This window comes from Leptopilina heterotoma, unplaced genomic scaffold (assembly GCF_015476425.1).
Source record: "Leptopilina heterotoma isolate Lh14 unplaced genomic scaffold, ASM1547642v1 Lhet_271, whole genome shotgun sequence".
In the NCBI taxonomy this organism is placed as follows: domain Eukaryota; kingdom Metazoa; phylum Arthropoda; class Insecta; order Hymenoptera; family Figitidae; genus Leptopilina; species Leptopilina heterotoma.
Genome location: NW_025110980.1, coordinates 275,718 through 295,960, shown reverse-complemented (window position 1 = coordinate 295,960; position 20,243 = coordinate 275,718). Strand labels below are relative to the sequence as shown.

At 31.1% G+C, this 20,243-nt stretch overlaps 1 protein-coding gene across 3 annotated transcripts in view; it reads left to right on the top strand.

The window, feature by feature from the left end:
• The window catches only part of LOC122503875 (transcription factor Ken 1), a 163,120-nt gene extending 143,441 nt beyond the window's left edge, over window positions 1-19,679 (top strand). For 2 of the 3 annotated variants that reach the window (XM_043614626.1, XM_043614624.1), the window contains one exon: window positions 18,977-19,679. In XM_043614626.1, the coding sequence (XP_043470561.1) occupies window positions 18,977-19,438 (462 nt within the window). In that variant the 3' untranslated portion in view covers window positions 19,439-19,679. The remainder of the gene's footprint in view (window positions 1-18,976) is intronic. The other variant, XM_043614625.1, reaches the window with a different exon arrangement.
• The last annotated feature ends 564 nt before the right edge of the window (window positions 19,680-20,243 follow it).

Genomic DNA, 20,243 nt, shown 5'->3' with positions numbered 1-20,243 from the left:
TTAAAAAATCTTCATTTGTCTCTGAGTAATCGTTCATTGAATTTTTTGAGTTTGGCGAATTCTTCGAAAACTAAGTAGAAACAGACAGAACTTCGATAATAAAGCAGATTTTAACTACAAACATCTAAATTTTAAATAGTTCTGAGGATTTTCGATATAACTGAATACGAATTCGATATTAGATTCACAAAATTCAAAATGGCGTATACAATATGGCAGACGATTTATTTCAAATTGATTGTATTTTCCTCAAATATGCCATTTTGAATTCTGTTAATCTGATATCGAATTTGTATTCAGTTATATCGAAAATCCTTAGAACTATTTAAAATTTAGATGTTTGTAGTTAAAATCTGCTTCATTATCGAAGTTTTGTGTTTCTACTTAGTTTTCGAAGAATTCGCCAAACTCAAAAAATTCAATGAACGATTACTCAGAGACAAATGAAGATTTTTTAAATTTTCAAAATGGATATTAAAGGGGAAGAGTAGCACTTTTAGACGCAATATTGACTTTTTAAATAAAAAATTATCACTTGATGTTACATGACATCAAATATAACTAAAAACAGGTTTTTTGCACTTTTAGGTTAAAATATCTCGAAAAGCTGACGTGATGGGTCTATTTTGAGGCCAGATTCGGATTCAGCACGTCGAAATCCTTCGGAAAAGTATTGTCTGATTCTTGGAAAGTAAATTAAATCAAATTTTGTTGGCCTGTGTAATTTTTGTTGCTATACGTTTAGCTCCTTCAATTGAATCCGAACCTGAAACAAAGTCATCTACATAAAAATCGTGTTGAATAATCTTCGCTATTTCTGGAAGAGTCTTTTCTCAATCAAAGGCAATTTGGTCTAGGCACCTAATAGCTAAATACGACGCAGCTGCAGTACCGTAGGTGACAATATTCAAGTTATAAATTTTTATCGGATGGTTTTCGTCAGAACGACACAAAATGTGTTGATGAGAACGTTGTTATTCTGTGACAAGTATCTGACGATACATTTTTGTGATATCTCCACAAACTACTAACACGTGCTTTCTAAATCGAAAGAGAATTGAAAAAAAGATCCTCCTGTAACAAGGGACCAACCATTTGAAGATCGTTAAAGGAAACTCCGTACAAAGAGAGAGATGAACTATAAAAAACTATACGAAGTCTCGTTCGATGATGAACTATTTTCTTGGATGATTTGATGCTGAGGTATATAATATATAGAATATAGGAGCGCTAAATTCGACCAATACTTCAGTCATGTGACATTCAGTTTTTAATTTAGGGTTTTTCTTTAATCGTTTCTCTAAGTTAAAAAAACGACGAAGTTTACTTTCAAAATGTTCTTTAAATTCCCAGAATTTAATGAATTGCTTCTCCAAATTTAGGATTTTAATCAAATTGCAATTAACAATGTTTAAAACGGGGTTTAAGCACAGATTTGGCGTTGGACCTGCCAAAAAAGTTTAAACAGATTTCTAACGGTTCTGGTTTCTCGAGTCTTTGTTGAAGAGAAAGCGGAATAAATTTAGAACAATCTCGTAAATGGTGATCTTCATCACAAAGCAAGTAATTTAATTTTTTTTGTAAGATCAGATTTGACTTTTGTTTGACTGATAGATTGGAGAGGTTTCATTTTTTAATTTTTGTCAATTTGTAAATTATTAATTTCTAATTTTTCTGACATATCTGCTCTACCCTTAAAAAACGCTTCAAATCATCATTCGCTTTCTCGCCAGCGCAATAGGTTCCCCAGCCTGTCAGGGATGCGTCTGTGAACACTTCTCTTCTGTATTCATGATCCCTGATCGAATTGGATAAAGTTTTGATCTTTTTATCCCACCATTCCAAATCTGACTGAACCAAATTTGACAGCGTGATTTTTGCATTGTAATTATTATTAAATCTTCGTAAACCTAAAAATTTTTCTCTCTTCAATCTTTTGATATAGAGTAGTGTCTCATCATTGCAAGATTCGTGAAAATTTCCCACTCTTCAACTCTCGTAAATGCAAGACACGTATGATGAGAGGGTACCGCCCTACAAACGCTTGCAATATTGAGAGTCTTCGAATTCCGAATTTTGCAATTACGAGAAAAAACGGAGGAATTTCCTATATTTTTGGACGACAGGGATTATTAGATAAGCGTCTTTGAGGTCAATGACACCCATGTAATAATTCCTATTGATAAGATGAATTGCCGTTTTCATATCCTCAATCTTGAAGTGAGAGGTTAACCCTTAAACCGCACCCTGGGTGTGCGACACCCATATTCCTGCTTTTTACACCAATATATCGTTTATATTTGCAAAAATTAAACATGTGTCGCTATTGGACGGTACATTTTGTACTTAAGTTTATGTTCCGTGAGTAATATTTGTCTCCCATGTATCTTTGCGTATTTGAAAACTTTATGAAGTTGAAAGCGAAAAATTTATGAGTGGCTGACACCTAATTTTCGGTTTGAGGTAATTTCAGTAGTTTAAAAAAAATTTTTTTTAATTATTAAAATTAAATAAATTATTATGAAACCTATTTTCCTTCAAAATAGATGTACTGAGCTATATAAGATAATTTTTCCAAAAGAAAATATCCTATTCCAGCTTGGAAAACACACTTAAAAGTCCCTGGGTGTCGCACACCCAGTGTGCGGTTTAAGGATGGATTCGGCAGTGTGCGGTTTAAGGGTTAATATGAATTTGTTGAGCTTTTTCAGGTTGAGGATGAATCGGTCCTCCCTACTTGCCTTTGGCCTTAGAAAATAACACGACAGAAATTGTCCTTCGCAAGAGTGGCAACATACAACAGCCCCAATTTTTTAAGTTTAAGAATTGGTTTTAGCATTCTTGATTAATCTTCGGGTGTTGATAGAGGTTCGGGTGGTTCTGAGAACTGGAAAAGTAAGTTATGAAAAGGTATCTCGTACCCAGTGGGATTGTTCACTATGAAAGGATCATTACTTATTTATTCCAATTTTCAACAGAAAATTTAATTCTACCTGCGGTTTGCCATTATTTTTGTCGGTTCTATATGGACTGCTGTTGCGGAGTTCGATTCAAATTCTGCCCGCTCTTCAAAGGGTGTCCGCGAATTGTACTTCCTGAAGGGAGTTTTGGAGTTTAAATAATTTTTTCTCGAAGTTGAAGCTTTCTCCTTATTATTCAGGACTGCTTTTGATGAATTGGTTGCCACTGGTTCAGTTATGTTCCTGCCACTTCTCTCGCACTCCTTCGCCGCCTCTAGCTTCTCTTCTAATGTTCCTCCGAATAATATGGTGTGGGCATCGGTTTCATTCGTGATCGTCTTCAAACGCAAGCTGAATGATGGAGTAATGATGGATCTACGGGTTATTGTCAATTCGTAACGGGGAAATTATAGTTTCTTGTTAAGTATAATTAACTTAGAAATTATGGCATCGCAAACCCGAAATTCATTTTAAATCACAACTTCAATAAATAATTAATATAACTCAGTCTCAAAAAGGGGGGAACTGCTGAGAATAAATTCAACGATGTATCGATCTCCAATTCAGAAAGAAATTTCAAACCTTTCGCTGTTTGGAGTTCCGGAAAACCAACAGCATCTCCAAATTCCAACGGCTTCGTGACAATCAAACGTGAACCAGCAACAATAGGAATTTAAATAAAATACTTCCGAAACTGTTAATAATAATTTATTAATAAAAACGCAAAGCAATTAAATTAACAGCAAGAAAAATATTAACAGCAATAAACAGCAAGAAAAAATGGATTCACAAAATTTAAAGAAGGTACCCCATGTGAGCAGGCCGGAAACGGGAAATCTCACCATCAGTCCTAGGACTGATGCTCAAGTGCGCGTGGATTGTGGGTGCTCACAATTTCTTGCAGTGCCACGGGTGGCCGTGGAAAGGTTAGACACACAAAACATCGTTGAAGGAGAAAGAAAGAGAAAAAGAAGCGCTTCGAGTCTTCTGAGTGTATCAAGTTGCAGTAGCGGAAAAACCGCACATAGCGCTATCCACTCAGAAGTAGACGACGAGGCGATAGAAGAGACTCGCGAGATATGCTTGCGGCTCAGAAAGGAGAAGGTGACTTGTCTCGACAAAATGGAGTTGGAGGTTGCTAAGATGATGAAGTCTTGCAACATTCAGAGGAACGTCAACAGGACGGTAAAAGATGGACTTAATGTTATCGAAGTCCTGCTGAAAGAGGCAAAAGTAAAGCATGCCGTGGTCGATGAGTTGGACTTCGATTTGGCATGCGTTCTCAGCGGTACGGAGTGTAACCGCAAGGACTGTAAGGAAGAGAGAGAGCGTTCCTATAGGCGTAATCTCAAAAGCGTCATAAGAGATGCTGAGAAACGGAAGCGAGAGGGTGACAGTCCAGAGGAGACTCGAACCCAAACTGATAAGAGGAAAAAGGAGGAAGCTCCTCCAATGGAAACGGAAGTACCAGATCCAAAGATTCCTCAATTGGAAAAAATGAGGTCAACAAGATCCGCAGTTCTAATCCGAGTCGGTCAAGGATTAACGTATGCTTACGTTCTGGGTAAACTTTGCAAAGAAGTCAACCCGGACGACTGCTATACGAGAATAGTAGCAGCAAAAGCTACAGAGAAGGGAGACCTTCTGATTAAGATCAGAGGAGACTCCGAGAAGGACGCTTTCACCGCTAAGGTCACCAAGGCGGTTGGAAGCATGGGTAAGGTGCAGTCGTTGGATCGAAGAGTTACACTCGAGATCCGTGATTTGGATTGCCTTATCCAAGAAGACAAAGTGCAACAAGTGTTGTCTGAAGCGATGGGAAAGCCAGGAATCAGGAGAGTGACTCCTAAGACTTGTGTCTTAGGACACAACTGTCGAGGGATGAAGCTCGCGGTTGTAGTCACCAATCCGGAAGAGGCGAACAGGATGGAGAAATTGGGACACGTAAAAATTGGTTTTATGTGCTGCCCAATTAAAAAAATAGTAATGGTCGTCCAGTGTCATCGATGCTTGGGATACGGCCATATTGGAGCGAAATTCCAGAAGGAGGACAGATCGGCTGCTTGCTTTAAGTGCTGTGAAGCCGGTCACAAGTTCCACCCATATTGCAGGCAGCGGAGGATGCGGAGTCTTCAGGACGGCCCTTGAGGAGGCGAAGAAGACTCTCTCAAGGACTAAAAGTAAATAATAATTACTAAAAGGAGCATATAATTTTGAATAGTTTATTTTATTTACATATTTAAATTTTTTTTTGATTTTACTGTCCTTTTACATTTTTATTATTCTCACTTTTATATATTTGTTTATTTATTTATGTTTTTATTTAACTTGTCCTTTTACAATTTTACCTTTTGATCTTTATATATATGTTTAATTGTTTCATTTTTGTTTTTTATGTCCGTTTACAATTTTAACTTTTAACATTTTTTAACATTTGTTCCTTTATTCTTTGCCATTAAAATAGTTTTTAATTTTTAAGTATTGACGCAGGAGAATCGCAGGAAAATAACAAAGTCGCAATAGCGACAGAGTTGGAGCGCCGCCCTCGAAGGCTAAAGTCTTACGACAGTTCTGAGGGTGGATAAAAGGGCTTCAAAAGAAGGGTTATGGGTTTTAGTGGGTCGGGGTTGGCAGTAGGTTGCTAGTTTATTAAATTTATTATTTTATATTTTCTTTTTTATTCTACTAACCCCACATAACCTTGGAGTGCGAAGTCCAAGCTACAAGTAACGATTCACTTCGTTACAAACCCCTTCTCTAGGCCAATATTACATCGTGAATATTGCCGATAACAATCAGGATACAAAAATAAAAAAACTCATTATGTTTCAAGAAATTTATTCAACATAAAAAAACTTGCTTTCATGTACACTATCGTCGGTCTGTCCAAAATTGCATTTGGATCTCGCGTGCCATTTCCGGTGGCAGGTCACTAATGATATTTTCTAATTTTTATAATCTGTTCGATCAGTGATTCCGACTCATTGGAACCGCGGCTAGTCCCGGGTTGGGGGTCACTACTGGTCACAGAGTGCAAGAGCGATGACGAAGGACTCTCATATGTAGAAAAAGAACGATCATTATAACGTATAGAACGTTGGTCTCCAAAACGAGGGTTCTCCACCATATTAGCACGGTTAATCGTTTCGCGCCGATGTGCTCTTCGGCAACGCGGGCAATTAATCAAAGTAACACCCAATCGTCCACAGTTATTGCAAAAGGTTCTAAAGGGCCTTTGGCAATCCTTCAGTTTGCGGCCCTTATGCCATCAGTTATGGCAAACACCAGGAGGGGGGTCCAAAGACGGATCCGTCGCAATGGATGTAAGTCCATTCCGAATGTAAGTCCAGTTTTTAGCCTTTAAAATCGTTGTCATAACTTGTCCTGTCGCATTGATTGCTACTCCTATTTGAGTTTGAGAAGGAATTTGATACTGATCTTTTTTAAGTGCCGATGCACTCATCCCAGATTTAACCTCGGGGTTCAATATTGGTGCACCAGTTTGAGTTTGCCTTGTTATTTCGTCTCGGGAGCAATCTTGATTTCCTCAAATTGATATCTGACTCCTAAACCTAGAGCGGCTTCGAGAATAACGCGACGTACCTCTCGAGTGACGCTCTGCGTATTCAATTGCTTCAATTTGTCTTGTTTTCAACTTCAATTCATTGCATTTGTGATCCGGCTTCTTTCAATTCTCCGCTTAGGTATTTACAATGCAAGGGAATGAGCTTTTCAACTTTAAGAGACAATTTTTGGAAAACTTGATTTTTTATTTTCGAAAATTCTCCTTCAACAGTTGCCGATGATCTGGCTGTTGTTGGTTCTATGTTGAAAGTCGAAAACATAATTTTTGTCCAAAGAGGTAAATAGAACATCAGATCCTTAATTCTTTTGGCAGCTTCCTTTATGAAGAATGGGTTTAAATTTACAACGCTCTTGTTTCTTGTTGTACTGCTAATTTTTTCGGCAGTTCCATATAAGGATTTTGTCCATCCATGCTATCCTTCAAATTGCTGATCTCTGTTATTAAACAAATTTTCAGGTTGTTGTAGACCTTCTTCCATTTCATCGTCGCTTTCGTCCTCTTTATCATCAGCGTTTTTTTGCGTAACTGGTTCTTGAATGTCTGGTCAGCCTTTAATTAAATTATTTATGTGCGACAAGTGCTTCTCTGATTGGTATTGCTTATTATTTTCATCTGATCCAATATATTCACTTAAACAAACGACTAAAAGGGATAGAAGAGTATTGGATACTTCACTAAAACTTTTCATTTGAAATACCTGAGCAAGCGAACGCAAAAAGAATTGTCTAACTTTTGATCTTTTTTTTAAGCACTTCCATTTCGATATTTAATTTATAAAATGATTAACATCAAGAGCAAGACAACAGTTTGGCAAATTAACATTTTTCTTTTCTACTAAAATGTTAAAACAAATCTTTAAGTAATCTTTCAAGTCCGTACAATCGGCGTATGTACGTGCTATTGCTATAAGTAAAGCTTTACTAAAATCTGTTATAAACATTTTAGGTTTTTTTACAGAAATTAATATTTCTGAAAAAAAGAAAGTCAAAAATGAAGCATCATGTTTTGATGACAGCATTTGATACAAGCAAACGTTTCCCAAATCGCTGCAACATTTAACAACATACAGAAAAATGTATTTGCTTTTCTTGTATACTACTTTTGTATTATACACGGAGAAACTTTAGTTTGGAAAATTTGATGTTATATTAGTCATATTTACAAAAAGCGAATAGCAAACGAGGATATAACGGTATTTTTGTAAAGATTACTATTTAAATATTATACTGAGTGAGTTCCCTCAATATTGGAAAACATAATATAATAATTATGGATTTATATTTCAAAACAGAGCAAATTTCAATATAAAAATAGGAAACTGAAGTTGGTAAATCGTTGAAAGAGAGTTTTCTGAATATATTAATAATTGAAAAAGAATTTTGAACCTTACAAAAACTATGGTAAAAATCTATCTTGTGAGAAAACAAAATTACCATAGTTTTTTGGGAAAACTGCTATAAGAGTGGGAATGCCATGCGCAGCAATAGCGAAAAAAGATGAAGGTACACTTGACACTAGGAAACTTTGCCACAGTCGGTAGTGGATGTTCCACTAGCACTTTTAAATATCACAGGAAACATATTATATGTACACTCACACAATTTAGATACATTATATACATATTCTCGAAGAACGCACGCTTTTATAATACTAATATATCGAACTTATACTCTAATAATACACACATTCACATGTTCGTCGCAATACATGCTTAAGAAGAAAAGGAACTTCTTTATATACTAAACGACAAAAATTACTACCGCTTGCGAGAGAATTTCGAAATATCTGAAATAAAACATTTGAATATTCAATAAAGTTGAATTTCAGATTTACAAATTATTTGTAAATTTAATTTTTATATTCAAGTTTAAATTATATTTAAAATATAAATTAATATCAATAAAGTGAAATCTAAATTAAATTAAACTCTCAAAATTAAATATTCATTATCATTTAAAATATTTTTTCTCTTTTTTAAAATTACATTTTAAAATCATGTTTGAATAATAAAAATTAATTTTCAGAATTTAAAGTATAATAAAAGTAACTTAAACCATCTAATAAATATTTAGTAATGTTTAAAGTATTAAATAAATTCCAAATTCAATCAAACTTTATAATAAAGATAATTTTAAAATTAAAGTAAAATTGACTTAAAATTAGTCACCAAACACATTTTAAAGTAATTTTTTAAATAAAATTATATGTATATAAAAATTTTATTTTTGAATTAATTTATTGAAGTTACTTAATTAAATTAAATTAAACTATTTTATGATATCTAGATATTTTATTACTTATTATTAATTAATTAATCAATTTAATATTAATATATATTAACAAATACATGTTTAAAAAAACACATGCAATTTTCACACAGAAGTCCAGAATCCACGCCGGGAACTTAAAACAATCAAGTGATTAAATCTAATCGGTCATATTCGGCAATAGTCGGATATTCTTCGTACACCATCGTTCGTACACCATCGTTCGACCAATCGAATGTCATTAAGAAATAAAATTCCTATTTTCTGTGGGAATGTTCCCAAATGACAGTTTTAGATTGCACAATAATTAAATTTAAAACGAGTAATATTTTTAGCACCTCTGCTTCTTTCCAATAAAAATAGTAATTTTTCTAGAACAGAGTGTAAGATGTAAAATTCCAACTTTTACTTTTCATAATTATTATGGTCAAAATTATTTTTGTGAATATCTCTTTTTCCTAATTTACAAATCATATAGATTTTATTAATCATTCCAACTCACTTTTGTAATTATTAATACTATACTATAATTTTAAATCCTGTCGATAAATGTATTCTATACTATGGAAGTAGAAAATATTGTCATTTTTATCACTATATCCTCTCTTACTATTGGTTTTTTGTAAATATGACTAATATAACATCAAATTTTCCAAACTAAAGTTTCTCCGTGTACATTTTCTGCTGACTTGCTATTGATAACTTGTAGGCTACACCACCTGAAGCATCTGCTGTAAGATAATAGTCAGGATCATTTTGATGAACAAACTTATGGACGGCAATTTGTTCAGGCGACCAGTACATGCAGTAAAAGGGCTCCTATTGGAGCCAAATTCTATTGGCCAATATTCTATTGGCTCCTATGTATCGAATGACACCTTTTAAATGTTCATATTTTGCTATTTGCAAATTTTCTATTGGCCCAGAAGATGTTATCCCTAATCTCGCATTAATTTCTTCTTCCTTTGCCTTCCGTAAGATGTTAGCATCGGGTTTATTTGAAGGCATGGGATCTCCAAATTTCATTGATTTCTTTATTTCCTCGTTACGCCATACACAAGCTGGTTTCCTGCATTCAACGAGTTCATTTGCTATATGCTGTCGACGCTTTCCTCGTAGATGACGTTTTTTAGAGTGTACAAATGAAGGTTGTAAATTTTTTATGCAACAATAAAAAAATGTCTTTACCTTTAAGAGGCTTATCAAACGCGTACCCTATCAAACTTGCTCCGCACTCGTTACATATTCCACTAATTTTGACAAAATATTTGGCGTTTGAACTATTGTGAACCTGTGATTTCTTAAACACAATAGCACACGTTAATTTAGTTTGCTCATAAATATTATCGAACAGTATGTCGCTCCATACATTTTTTTTTAAAACGGCCTTTTTTATCCTTGGAATCTTCGGGTTTCATTTGTTCCCAATTATATGCTGACACAACTACACGAAAATCATAATTTATTACATGATTTTTTGAAGGTGACTGTCAAAAGCTTTCGTCCGGATCTTTGTTTTGAGAGAAATTGTCACTAAAATGATCTTCAGCATATAAAGAATCAACCATAAAAGTTTCAAGAACTAAGTCCATGAAACTGTTACGGTTGTTCTTTAAAGTCGTGTATACATGCTTTGGATTCATTTTAGATCCGATTTCTGACATTGCTTCAGAAATTTGTTTGTAAACTACATTTGAAGGTGGAAGTAATTTACCGCTCTCATCAATAGTTCTATACTCGTCTAAACATAAGATTTTTGACAGCGCCTCTTTGTCATACATCTTTTTAAATTTCAACGTCCAATTATAAAAAACAATAACATAAGACTAATTGAAATATATGAATCACATATATAAGAAAGTAGTAATTTATTATGTTAGACGGTGAAAGACAGCAAAGTTCATGTCTTAAGTAGATCCATAAATTATTGTAAAAAACAGTTGATCATCAGTTAAAGAATATTAAAAAATAATCTGCAAAATAAAAACGCTTCGCATTAATAAGTACATTGAGAAGATAATTGTTTGAAATCAAAATAAACAGTAATACATATGTATACATATTTATATATGCTCACCTGTTAATTATAAAAGTCTATACGAATCTCTCAAAACGCATGGCAAATTTCGTGCAGAAGTATAAAAATGGTTTACTAAATAAAACTAATAAATAAAAGATAACTTTTTATAAATTATTTATTATTTTATAATACGTTATAAAAGGCAGAAACATAAATATTTGAATCTATTTTTGTCACATTGAAAAAACATATTTGAATCAAATAAAAACTATTTTATTAAATTTACTATCCATTAAATATTTATTTGAACTAAGTAAATATTTACTGGACCAAAGTATTATATTTTATCATATTAAATAAACAATTACTTGAGTGAAATAAAAATTTCTTTATCCAAATAAATTGAATATTTGAAAGTAATAAATAATGGATTAACCATTTATGAAAATTATTTAACCCCATAATGCAAGTTATTGAATTTAAATAAATATTTGTTTACACAAATAAAATTTATTGGAAACTAAAGACAGGTAATAGAATTAAATTAGTCCAAAAAATAATTCAAATTACAAGACAACTATTTGAACGTTCTTAAATAAACATTTATCAAAAAAACTAATTTGAAAACAAAAATAATATTGTTTAAATACAATACTCACCTGATTAGAAGAGAATTTAAAGTTTGATAGATTGATCAATTTAAATAACAAAACCAATGAAACTTCAAATTACTCAGCTTCCATTAAGTAATTGTTAATGAATATCGGCAATGCGTGAAAGTAGTTTTACAATTTATTGTTTTGTTCAATTAATAATCCACTAATCAACTATTCACTTATCCTCTAATCCTTTTTAATAAAATCAGCACAAAAATTTTTTCAAGGCAGTCAGCACTCATAAAGAAATTTAACAATGTTCTCTAACTGCTTCCAAAGCTATCGATTTACTAATGGAAAATTCTATAAACCCATACTTTGTGAATCGCATTGTCTATAAATATGAGTCATTTCGTAATAATTAACGCTAAATTTGATAATACACGTGAAAACACACTGAGAAAAATAAAAGGTTAAATATAACCAAGTTTTAGTTAAAAACAACCGAGCGATGCTGCTAATATAGCACTTGCAATGTGAATTGTTTGCAGTAACCGATCGAATACGATTAAAAATTTCGGTAGAAACTAGTTAAGACTACTCGGTTACGGTAGCTTCTTTCTCTGTTACTGTAACTAAAAGTTTATGATTAATGCTCGGTAAACGTTAGTTAACTTACTCGGTTACTGTAGCCACCTAAAAAGGCTACAGTAATAATATAAACTTGAATATTGTAGTCAATTAGCTCTGTTATAATAAAGAAACCGATTAATTAATTTTAAACCACCCAACTCGATTAAAATATTTTTTGATCAATAAAATATTCCCTTGATAAAAATTATTTTCTTTTATTGAAAAGAAATCTATTTGATTAAAAAATTATGTTCTAATTTAAAGATAACCAAAATTTTCTGTAAATTAAAATTCTTTTTTATAATCAAACAAATCTCTTTCAAATAGAATAAAATACTTTTAACCTCTTTAACGTGCATCGTGTAATATGTCATCGGGGATGTAAGGTTTAATGCGTTTAATATTCTCCATTTCATTTTTATTTTTATGTATCTATTGTAGATGAATTCTATATTTGATGGCTGCTGTAACATAATCAATAAAAATTTGTATCGCGTCGGTAGAAACCAGAATTGTAACAACACGACTCTCCGGAAAAGACGAAACGAAGTGACTGACTGACTGTGACTGACGATATGTCGCCTAGATATGTTTACTCGGTTAAAATCTCACAACTGAACGTAATTACATGAAACTCGGTTAATATTAATCGCATAGTAATTGTTTATATTCAAAAAACAGATAGGTAACAACAACCACGAAAGTTTGTTTCCATTATGCACATTTCAGATTGGTTAAGACAATCCTTTGGAGGATTATTTTTAACAGATGTGTTTTAACCATCTCAGCTCGGTTGTGATAATCAGTATAACTTAGTTTCTTTTAACCATATCTCATTTATTTTTAAATACTTTCTTTTAACCGAGCTATTTCTACCACTCGGTTAAACGCAATTTTTCTCAGTGCAAACAGATGAAAACGATGTTAATCCAAAATATATGAAGAATATGAATTTACTAATTAAAAATATAATATTTTACACCGCACTGCAAAAAACAACTGTTTAATTTAGATTGCTATATTTACTACAATTAAAATATAACAAATTATTTATATCAAAAATCTACGTAGAACACATAAAAAATTAAACTTTGCAAAATTTGGCATTTTTCAAAGTTCAACACTTTTTGCGATTTTGAATTTAGAAGAAAAATTTGTTAAAATTACTTATGGAACTTTTATTATTCGCACTATAAATTTATTCAGAACTTCTGAAAAAGTAATCTTTTGTAAATAAGTTTTTTTTTGCAATTTTTCAAAGTTCTGTAGTTTTTAGTATTTTAAGTTTAGAAAAAATTTTATTAGGATTATGTGCAGAACTCTTATTACAGATACCAGAACTCTGCTTAGAACTCAAAAAGAATTAATTTTTTGCGAAAAAGTTTTTTTTTGTAATTTTTCAAAGTTCTGTAGTTTTTAGTATTTTACGGAACTATTAATTTTTTAATGAGAGAACTCTAGAACTCTTGATTTTCTATCAAAATATCATGTCAGAACTCTTTTTGGCGAAAATTGTAGTGCTACGCGAAATTAGCACCTAATTTTTTTCATATTATTTTTTTTATTGTCAATTGCCAGAACTATTGAAAAAATTATTATAGAACTACAGGACTATTGCTAAAGAACCCAGAACTCATGTGATTTTTTTAATTTTTTGAAAAAGTGGTGACTTTACATGACTATTAAGTACTACTAATTTCGTTCTAACATTATTATACATAGCATCTTTACATGCTTTCAAGTTGCAAAAATGTTAAAAGAGATTGCATTTCACGATATTGGAAAACAAATTTTACCAAAAACTATAACAAAAAGTATTTATTGGCAAAGGGCACGATTATGAAAATTTAAATGAAATGACCCATATATACAATTTATTCAATAGTTATTAAAGAATAAACTCATTAAAAATTTTCTAAGTCTAAACTAAAATATAATTATATTTTATCTCCTTTATTCCCTTTTGTTTCATTTTTCATTTTGCAAACTTTACTTAAAAATAGGAGACTGTTTCTATTTACCCCTAAAAACTGGAAATTCGGGGTAAAAACAGACAAAACTTCGATAATAATGAAGAAGAATATTACTACAAACCAGGATATAAATTTCAAATACTTCTGCGTATTTTCGGTACAACTGAATGCGAATACGATGACAGATTTACCAAATCGTCTGCCATATATAGGGCCGTGGAGAGCCGGGACAGGCCCCGGGAAAATTAACAAGGGCGGGCCCCATAATAGGGTTATAAAAACATAAATTATTCTCTTTTAATAAAAATCTGATTTTATTTGAATTATTTCAGACATTAAATTTTCATTAACAAAAACAGTTCAAAAATAAAAAAGTGCCAAATTACCAAAATTCCAATATAATTTCCAATATATATGCCCAAGCAGCACCGAAAGTTTCCTAAAAATTTATTAAAGAGTTTTCATTAAAAAGTTTTCAAGTAAATCTTTACTAAATTTTTAGGAAAGTTGCGGTGCTGTGCGGGTGTAAAAAGTAAAGAAATTTTAAAAAACATTAAAGATTCAAAAAATTTATATTGGAACCATCCAGGAAAAAGTTATGTTGTATAAAAGATTTTTGTAGAAATGGAATCGGATTTTTTATCTTCAGATAAATTATTGGTTTAATGACGCTTTTAAAGAACGGAACTTTTAATCTTTGGAAAAAAACTTTTAGAACTTTTGGTCTTTGGAAAAAAGGTTTGGAACTTATGGTATTTGGAAAAAAAAAGTTTTGGAACTTTCGGAAAAAGAAACTTTGGAAATTAAAATCTTTAGAACTTTTGTCCTCCAACCTCTTTTCCTATTTATTAAATTCTGCTTTCGATTTTACGATTTCTTCTAACATTGGAATTCACCCTAAAATTTGGTTTATACTAAATTTTTTTTAAACCCAGAGTGACCGGGCCTCGGGGAATTTAACTCTAAGAGTTAACACCACTCTAGAGACAGAAAAAGAGACCTATCTTTGATGATTTCTTTTGAGAAAATGGAATAGGATTTCTTTTTCGAGGGTTTATTAAATACATATTAAAGTGTGGAGAAATTTATTTTTTTAAATTATACAATTATATTATACAATTTTATAAATTTTTTTAATACTATAAACTTTGGAAGTACATATGGATTTTTTAATTGGATGTAAGCTTTATTTTTTATAAACAATTTACTAATTATTTTTTTATTTCAAAAAGCCGATTAATTTACTCAAAAAGTGCCATTTTAACTAGAATTAATATAAAAAAAATTTTATTCTTAAAAAGCTATTGAGGTGATTTTTTTTTAAATTGCCCGAGTCGAACTTTTAGACCTGCTTACCTCCTTAAAACTGAGGGTTTGTAAGGATGTAATAGGATGAAAGCAGAGTTTATTTGCATTGCAAGTTAACTCTGATTACCTCCTGCAAACCCCTGGTTAGCGACAAATTTAGATGGTAAAAGGAGGAAAGCAGGTGTTCCTAGAACCTTATTAAATACTGCTTGACCCTTACTTACAGAATTCTTTCCTCTCCCAAAACCCTGGAAAAACTGCTCATAGCATATTTGAGATCATTTTTAACTAATTTTTATAATAACTTTAATTATTAATAAATGGCATTATTTGTAAATCCTTTTTTATTCGATTATCGGAAGAGTGATAAATGAAACAATGTTACATTAGTTGTACATTAGTTGTGCACAACTAATGTAACATTGTTTCATTTATCACTCTTCCGATAATCGAATAAAAAAGGATTTACAAACTTCAACAACGGAAGAAAAAAATCATCTATATAAATGGCATTATTATTTACTGATTTTTAATTTTTTTTAATTTAATCGTGACTAATAGCGAATTCATAAATAATGTTAGTATATATGTGAGGATTAATACATATCCATTTATATATAAAAAAAATTTTTTAAATTAAATATTTGGTAATTAAATTATTTAACGGTGTATATAATCATTAAATTGCATACTTATAACTATACAATACAGAAAAATCGGAATAAACGCAAACCTACGAAATAAATAAAATCTAACGCACGCGAGACTTGAACCTACGACCTACGGAACTACGGACTACGAAACTAACGCCCTAACCACTATGCTACGGAACCTAACTGAACACAGACGCTTTATTTTCAGTGACTTGTTGAGTTATTGGTTTTGGTGATTCAATAAAGCATTTATTAACACTAATACACTACAGCAAATAAATAAATTGTTTAATAATAATAACCTACTTTAAACATTCATAAATTAATATTTTTATTATTAAAAAAAAATGTCAAAACATTTCAGTTAAAAATAATATTTATAAATTAATAATAAAAAAGTACATGTTTCGGTAACCTATTCGCAGTTAATTTTAAAAAAATTTTTTTTTTTCAAATATTTTCAATATTAAAATTAATGTATTGAAAATCTTCGAATTGTTGCAAAGAATTTTATCAAAAAATTTGATAATAATAGAATTCCTTCAAAGAATTTCTTTATTTAGAAAAATAACTAAATTCTCGCGAAGAATTTTATTAATATTTTTAAAAATCCTAATTAAATTCTTTTGAAAAATTTCTTTGAATTTTTTTTAAACTAATGGAGTTTCTTTAATAATTTTAATTGAAAATTTCGAAAGCAATTGCATTTTATGAAGAAGAATTTTATTAAAATTGTATTGAAAATAATTGATTTCTTGCGAAGAATTTTAGTATTTATCAAAATAATTGAAAGGTTTCGAAGAATTTATTAAAATTTAAAAAATTAATTGCAATTTATGAAAATATTTAAAAATATTTGAATTCATCTAAGGAATTCAATTAAAATTGTTTTGAAAATAATTGAATTCCTGCAAAGAATTTTACTATTTATAAAATTAATTGAATTCTTGCGAAGTATTTTACTATTTATAAAAATAATTGAGTTTTTTCGAAGGATTTATTAAAATTTTAGAAAATAATTGAATTCTTTCGTGAAATTTTTAAAATAAAAATTTTGTAATTTGCATAACAATAATAAGTTGTATATCTCGTTCCGCGCGTAACATTTGCTATTGTAAGAATATGTATTGTAGAAGCAATACAGGGTTTAAGGTTAAATTAGGACTTATTGGCTGTTTTCGGCATTCACCCAGGGTTAACCCCGAGTTAACAATTATCCAATCATCAACAACATTCTGTTGGATCTAACCAATCACCGTTAACCGGGAGTTAACCCGGGGCGAGTGCCGAAAACGGCCAAGGTAGTACGCTCGTGATCGCACTTTTCTATAGAATTTCATGAAATTTGAAATCAGAATAGTTAATAACAAGATCTATGTATTTGCAAAATATTAAAAAAATTGACCGTTTCTAAAACAAGATATTTAAGTTCAAAGTTTGTTATTTAACATGGTTAACCTATGAAAAGTGCATGTAAACGGCACATTTCTTCTAATAACTTTTAAAATTTTCTATAGATTGTTTTAAAAAACTAATATATTATAAATGAATGTTTGAGAAATTTATAACAAAAAGATTTAACAATATTAACCGTTTCAGTTAAAAGATATAATATAATATAATATTCTAATCTGACTAGTATACTTGTGTGTGAGTGTGTCTGTACATAGGGCTGACTATGTATTCAGTACAGTCCAAGCAAAAATATGCTACAGTAACTGCACCATACTATAGCATTTTATTAAAATTTACTTTTGAGAGTGACTGTCGCGAGCGTACTACCTTAAAAAGGAGTTGCCAGAGTTAAATAGAACTTACGCAGGAGGAAAAAAACACCAAGGGTTTGTTAGGTGCAGGTTAGGATTAAATTATACTTACCAGGAGGTAAGCAGGTCTAAAAGTTCGACTCGGGTGTCTATAAAAAATACACTTTCCACTGAAAACTTTTAGAACAAAAATGTATTCGATACTTTGTTGATATTAAAGAAAAGAATTTTGATTTTTTAAAAAACTCCAGCTTTCTTTTTGTTAATTTTTTTTGTGGTGGTGGTAGTATATATACTTACCTCTAATTACTCTGTGAATTTCAAAAGGGGATCTGCATAACTTTCTGAGAAATAAGTAAAAATGTATAATGCTGTGGCACAAATTTTTAGTTTTGTATAATGCAAATATGGCTCAATTTTAAGATCTTGCTACAGATGCTCGTTTGCTTCCTGTAAATAAGTTAGAAATTTTAGAAACCCACAGCATTGTGCATTTTTATTTATTTCTCAGAAAGTTATGCAAATCCCATTTTGAAACTCACTGGGCAGCTAGAGGTAGGTATGAACTATTGCCACAAAAAAAATTAACTATAAGAAAATGGAAGTTTTTTCAAAAATCAAAAATTTTTCTTTAATATCAACAAAGTATCGAATACATTTTTTTCAAAAAGTTTTTAGTTGCATTCAAGAGAACAATAAAGCACAGTTTCATCTTACCCCATACAAGAAGGAAATTTCCATGATCACTTACTATGGAATTGCTCTTTTGCTAAGTAAATAGTTTCCTGTTCATCTAAGGTATATATGACTTATGAGGTAAATTAAAGTAGACTTAACTTCGAGTAAATCTGTCGCAAGATCGTCTTTTTATCATGAATAGAATAGATAATAATAATTATAACCCTTTTTATAAATATTTATTTTTAACAACTGTTGCTTTTTACCACTCTTTTAAAAAAAAATTCTCTCGCTATCGTTGCAATCTCTACTTGTCAGAAACTAGATATATATCCTTGTATTAAAATATAGAAATATAAAACGACGATTCTCAAAAAGGGTCTCCGATTTTTTTCATTTTAGTCAAGATTTATACCAAGGTGGATCTACTGATACTTCAAACATTAGATATATCTCTTTTACAGGCTTTTGTTTGATAATTTCAACAAACATTTGATTTCTAAATGTTTTTCTCAAGTAACATAATTCTCTTTTAGCAGGACAGATCAGTTACACCTCCAAGTGCATCTCATCGACCTCCATCAGCAGATCCAGCTTCTGGAGCAAATTTGGAACCATCTTGGGGTGCCTGGAGTCTCCCTCCTGCCAGAGTACCACCTCCTCCAGCTACAGACGATCCACCAAAAACCACACCAGTTCGCGAGTACCGTTGCAGCTATTGTGGAAAGCAATTTGGCATGTCATGGAATCTTAAAACTCACTTGAGAGTACATACAGGCGAAAAACCATTTGCGTGTAGATTATGTGTGGCTATGTTTAAGCAGAAAGCTCATTTGCTTAAACATCTTTGTTCGGTGCATAGAGGTGTTATTGCAGCTCCTGATAACACTTTTACCTGTTGCTTCTGTTCTTTAAGCTTTGATAGCTTACAGGAGCTCATTAGGCATCTTTCAGGTCCTCACAATAATTTGTTACTCAGTAAAAATCTGCACGATTAACGACAAAGTTGAAAATAATATGGTTTAAGAAAATCTCGGAATTCCTGAATCTTATTTGACTCATTAAAGTACAAATTATGCATTATGCCTCAATAAACACCGATACATGTTAAACTTATACAATTATATAATAATATACAATTGATAAAATTTATGTTTTATAAGACGGTAAGAGTTATGTTTTTAATTAAGGGGAGGTTCTCATTGCAGAGGCCAAAATAAACACAAACTTTGACAATTTTTTGCAAAGAACGGCTATGACTTAGCGATTTAGTTTTTTTTCTAAATAAAGATACATTCTTGAACTTTTACAACATATATTTCATTTTCAAAAAAATGCAAAATGGCGGCCAATATGGCGCATCTAGAAAATAATGTTTTTTTAAATAAGGAAAACGGTGGGCATTCTACACTGGTCAATTTTTAGTCTAAAACAGAAACTCAAAATTTTTTATAAAGATGACATCCTAAAGAATAGGTTATACCTATAAAATAGTTAAAAAGTTAACAAAATGACAAAATGGCGGACACATTTTTAAAAAAACTGCGTTTTTGCATTATTTTTCCATATTTGACCTCTTGTAAAAATCTGTATTGTTAACAATTTTATCATATTATAGGTATAACCCCTGTAGAATTTAGTTACCTTTAATAAACCACAAACCCGAAGTTGATTGATTAAATAGTTTAGACGCTACGATGCCCACCAGTTTAAAAAATCTTGTTTCGAGAAAAACGCGTTTAGCTTGAAAAACATTTTTGTGCAATAATTGTATTCTTTGCAATTCTTTGTTCAATTTGCGTA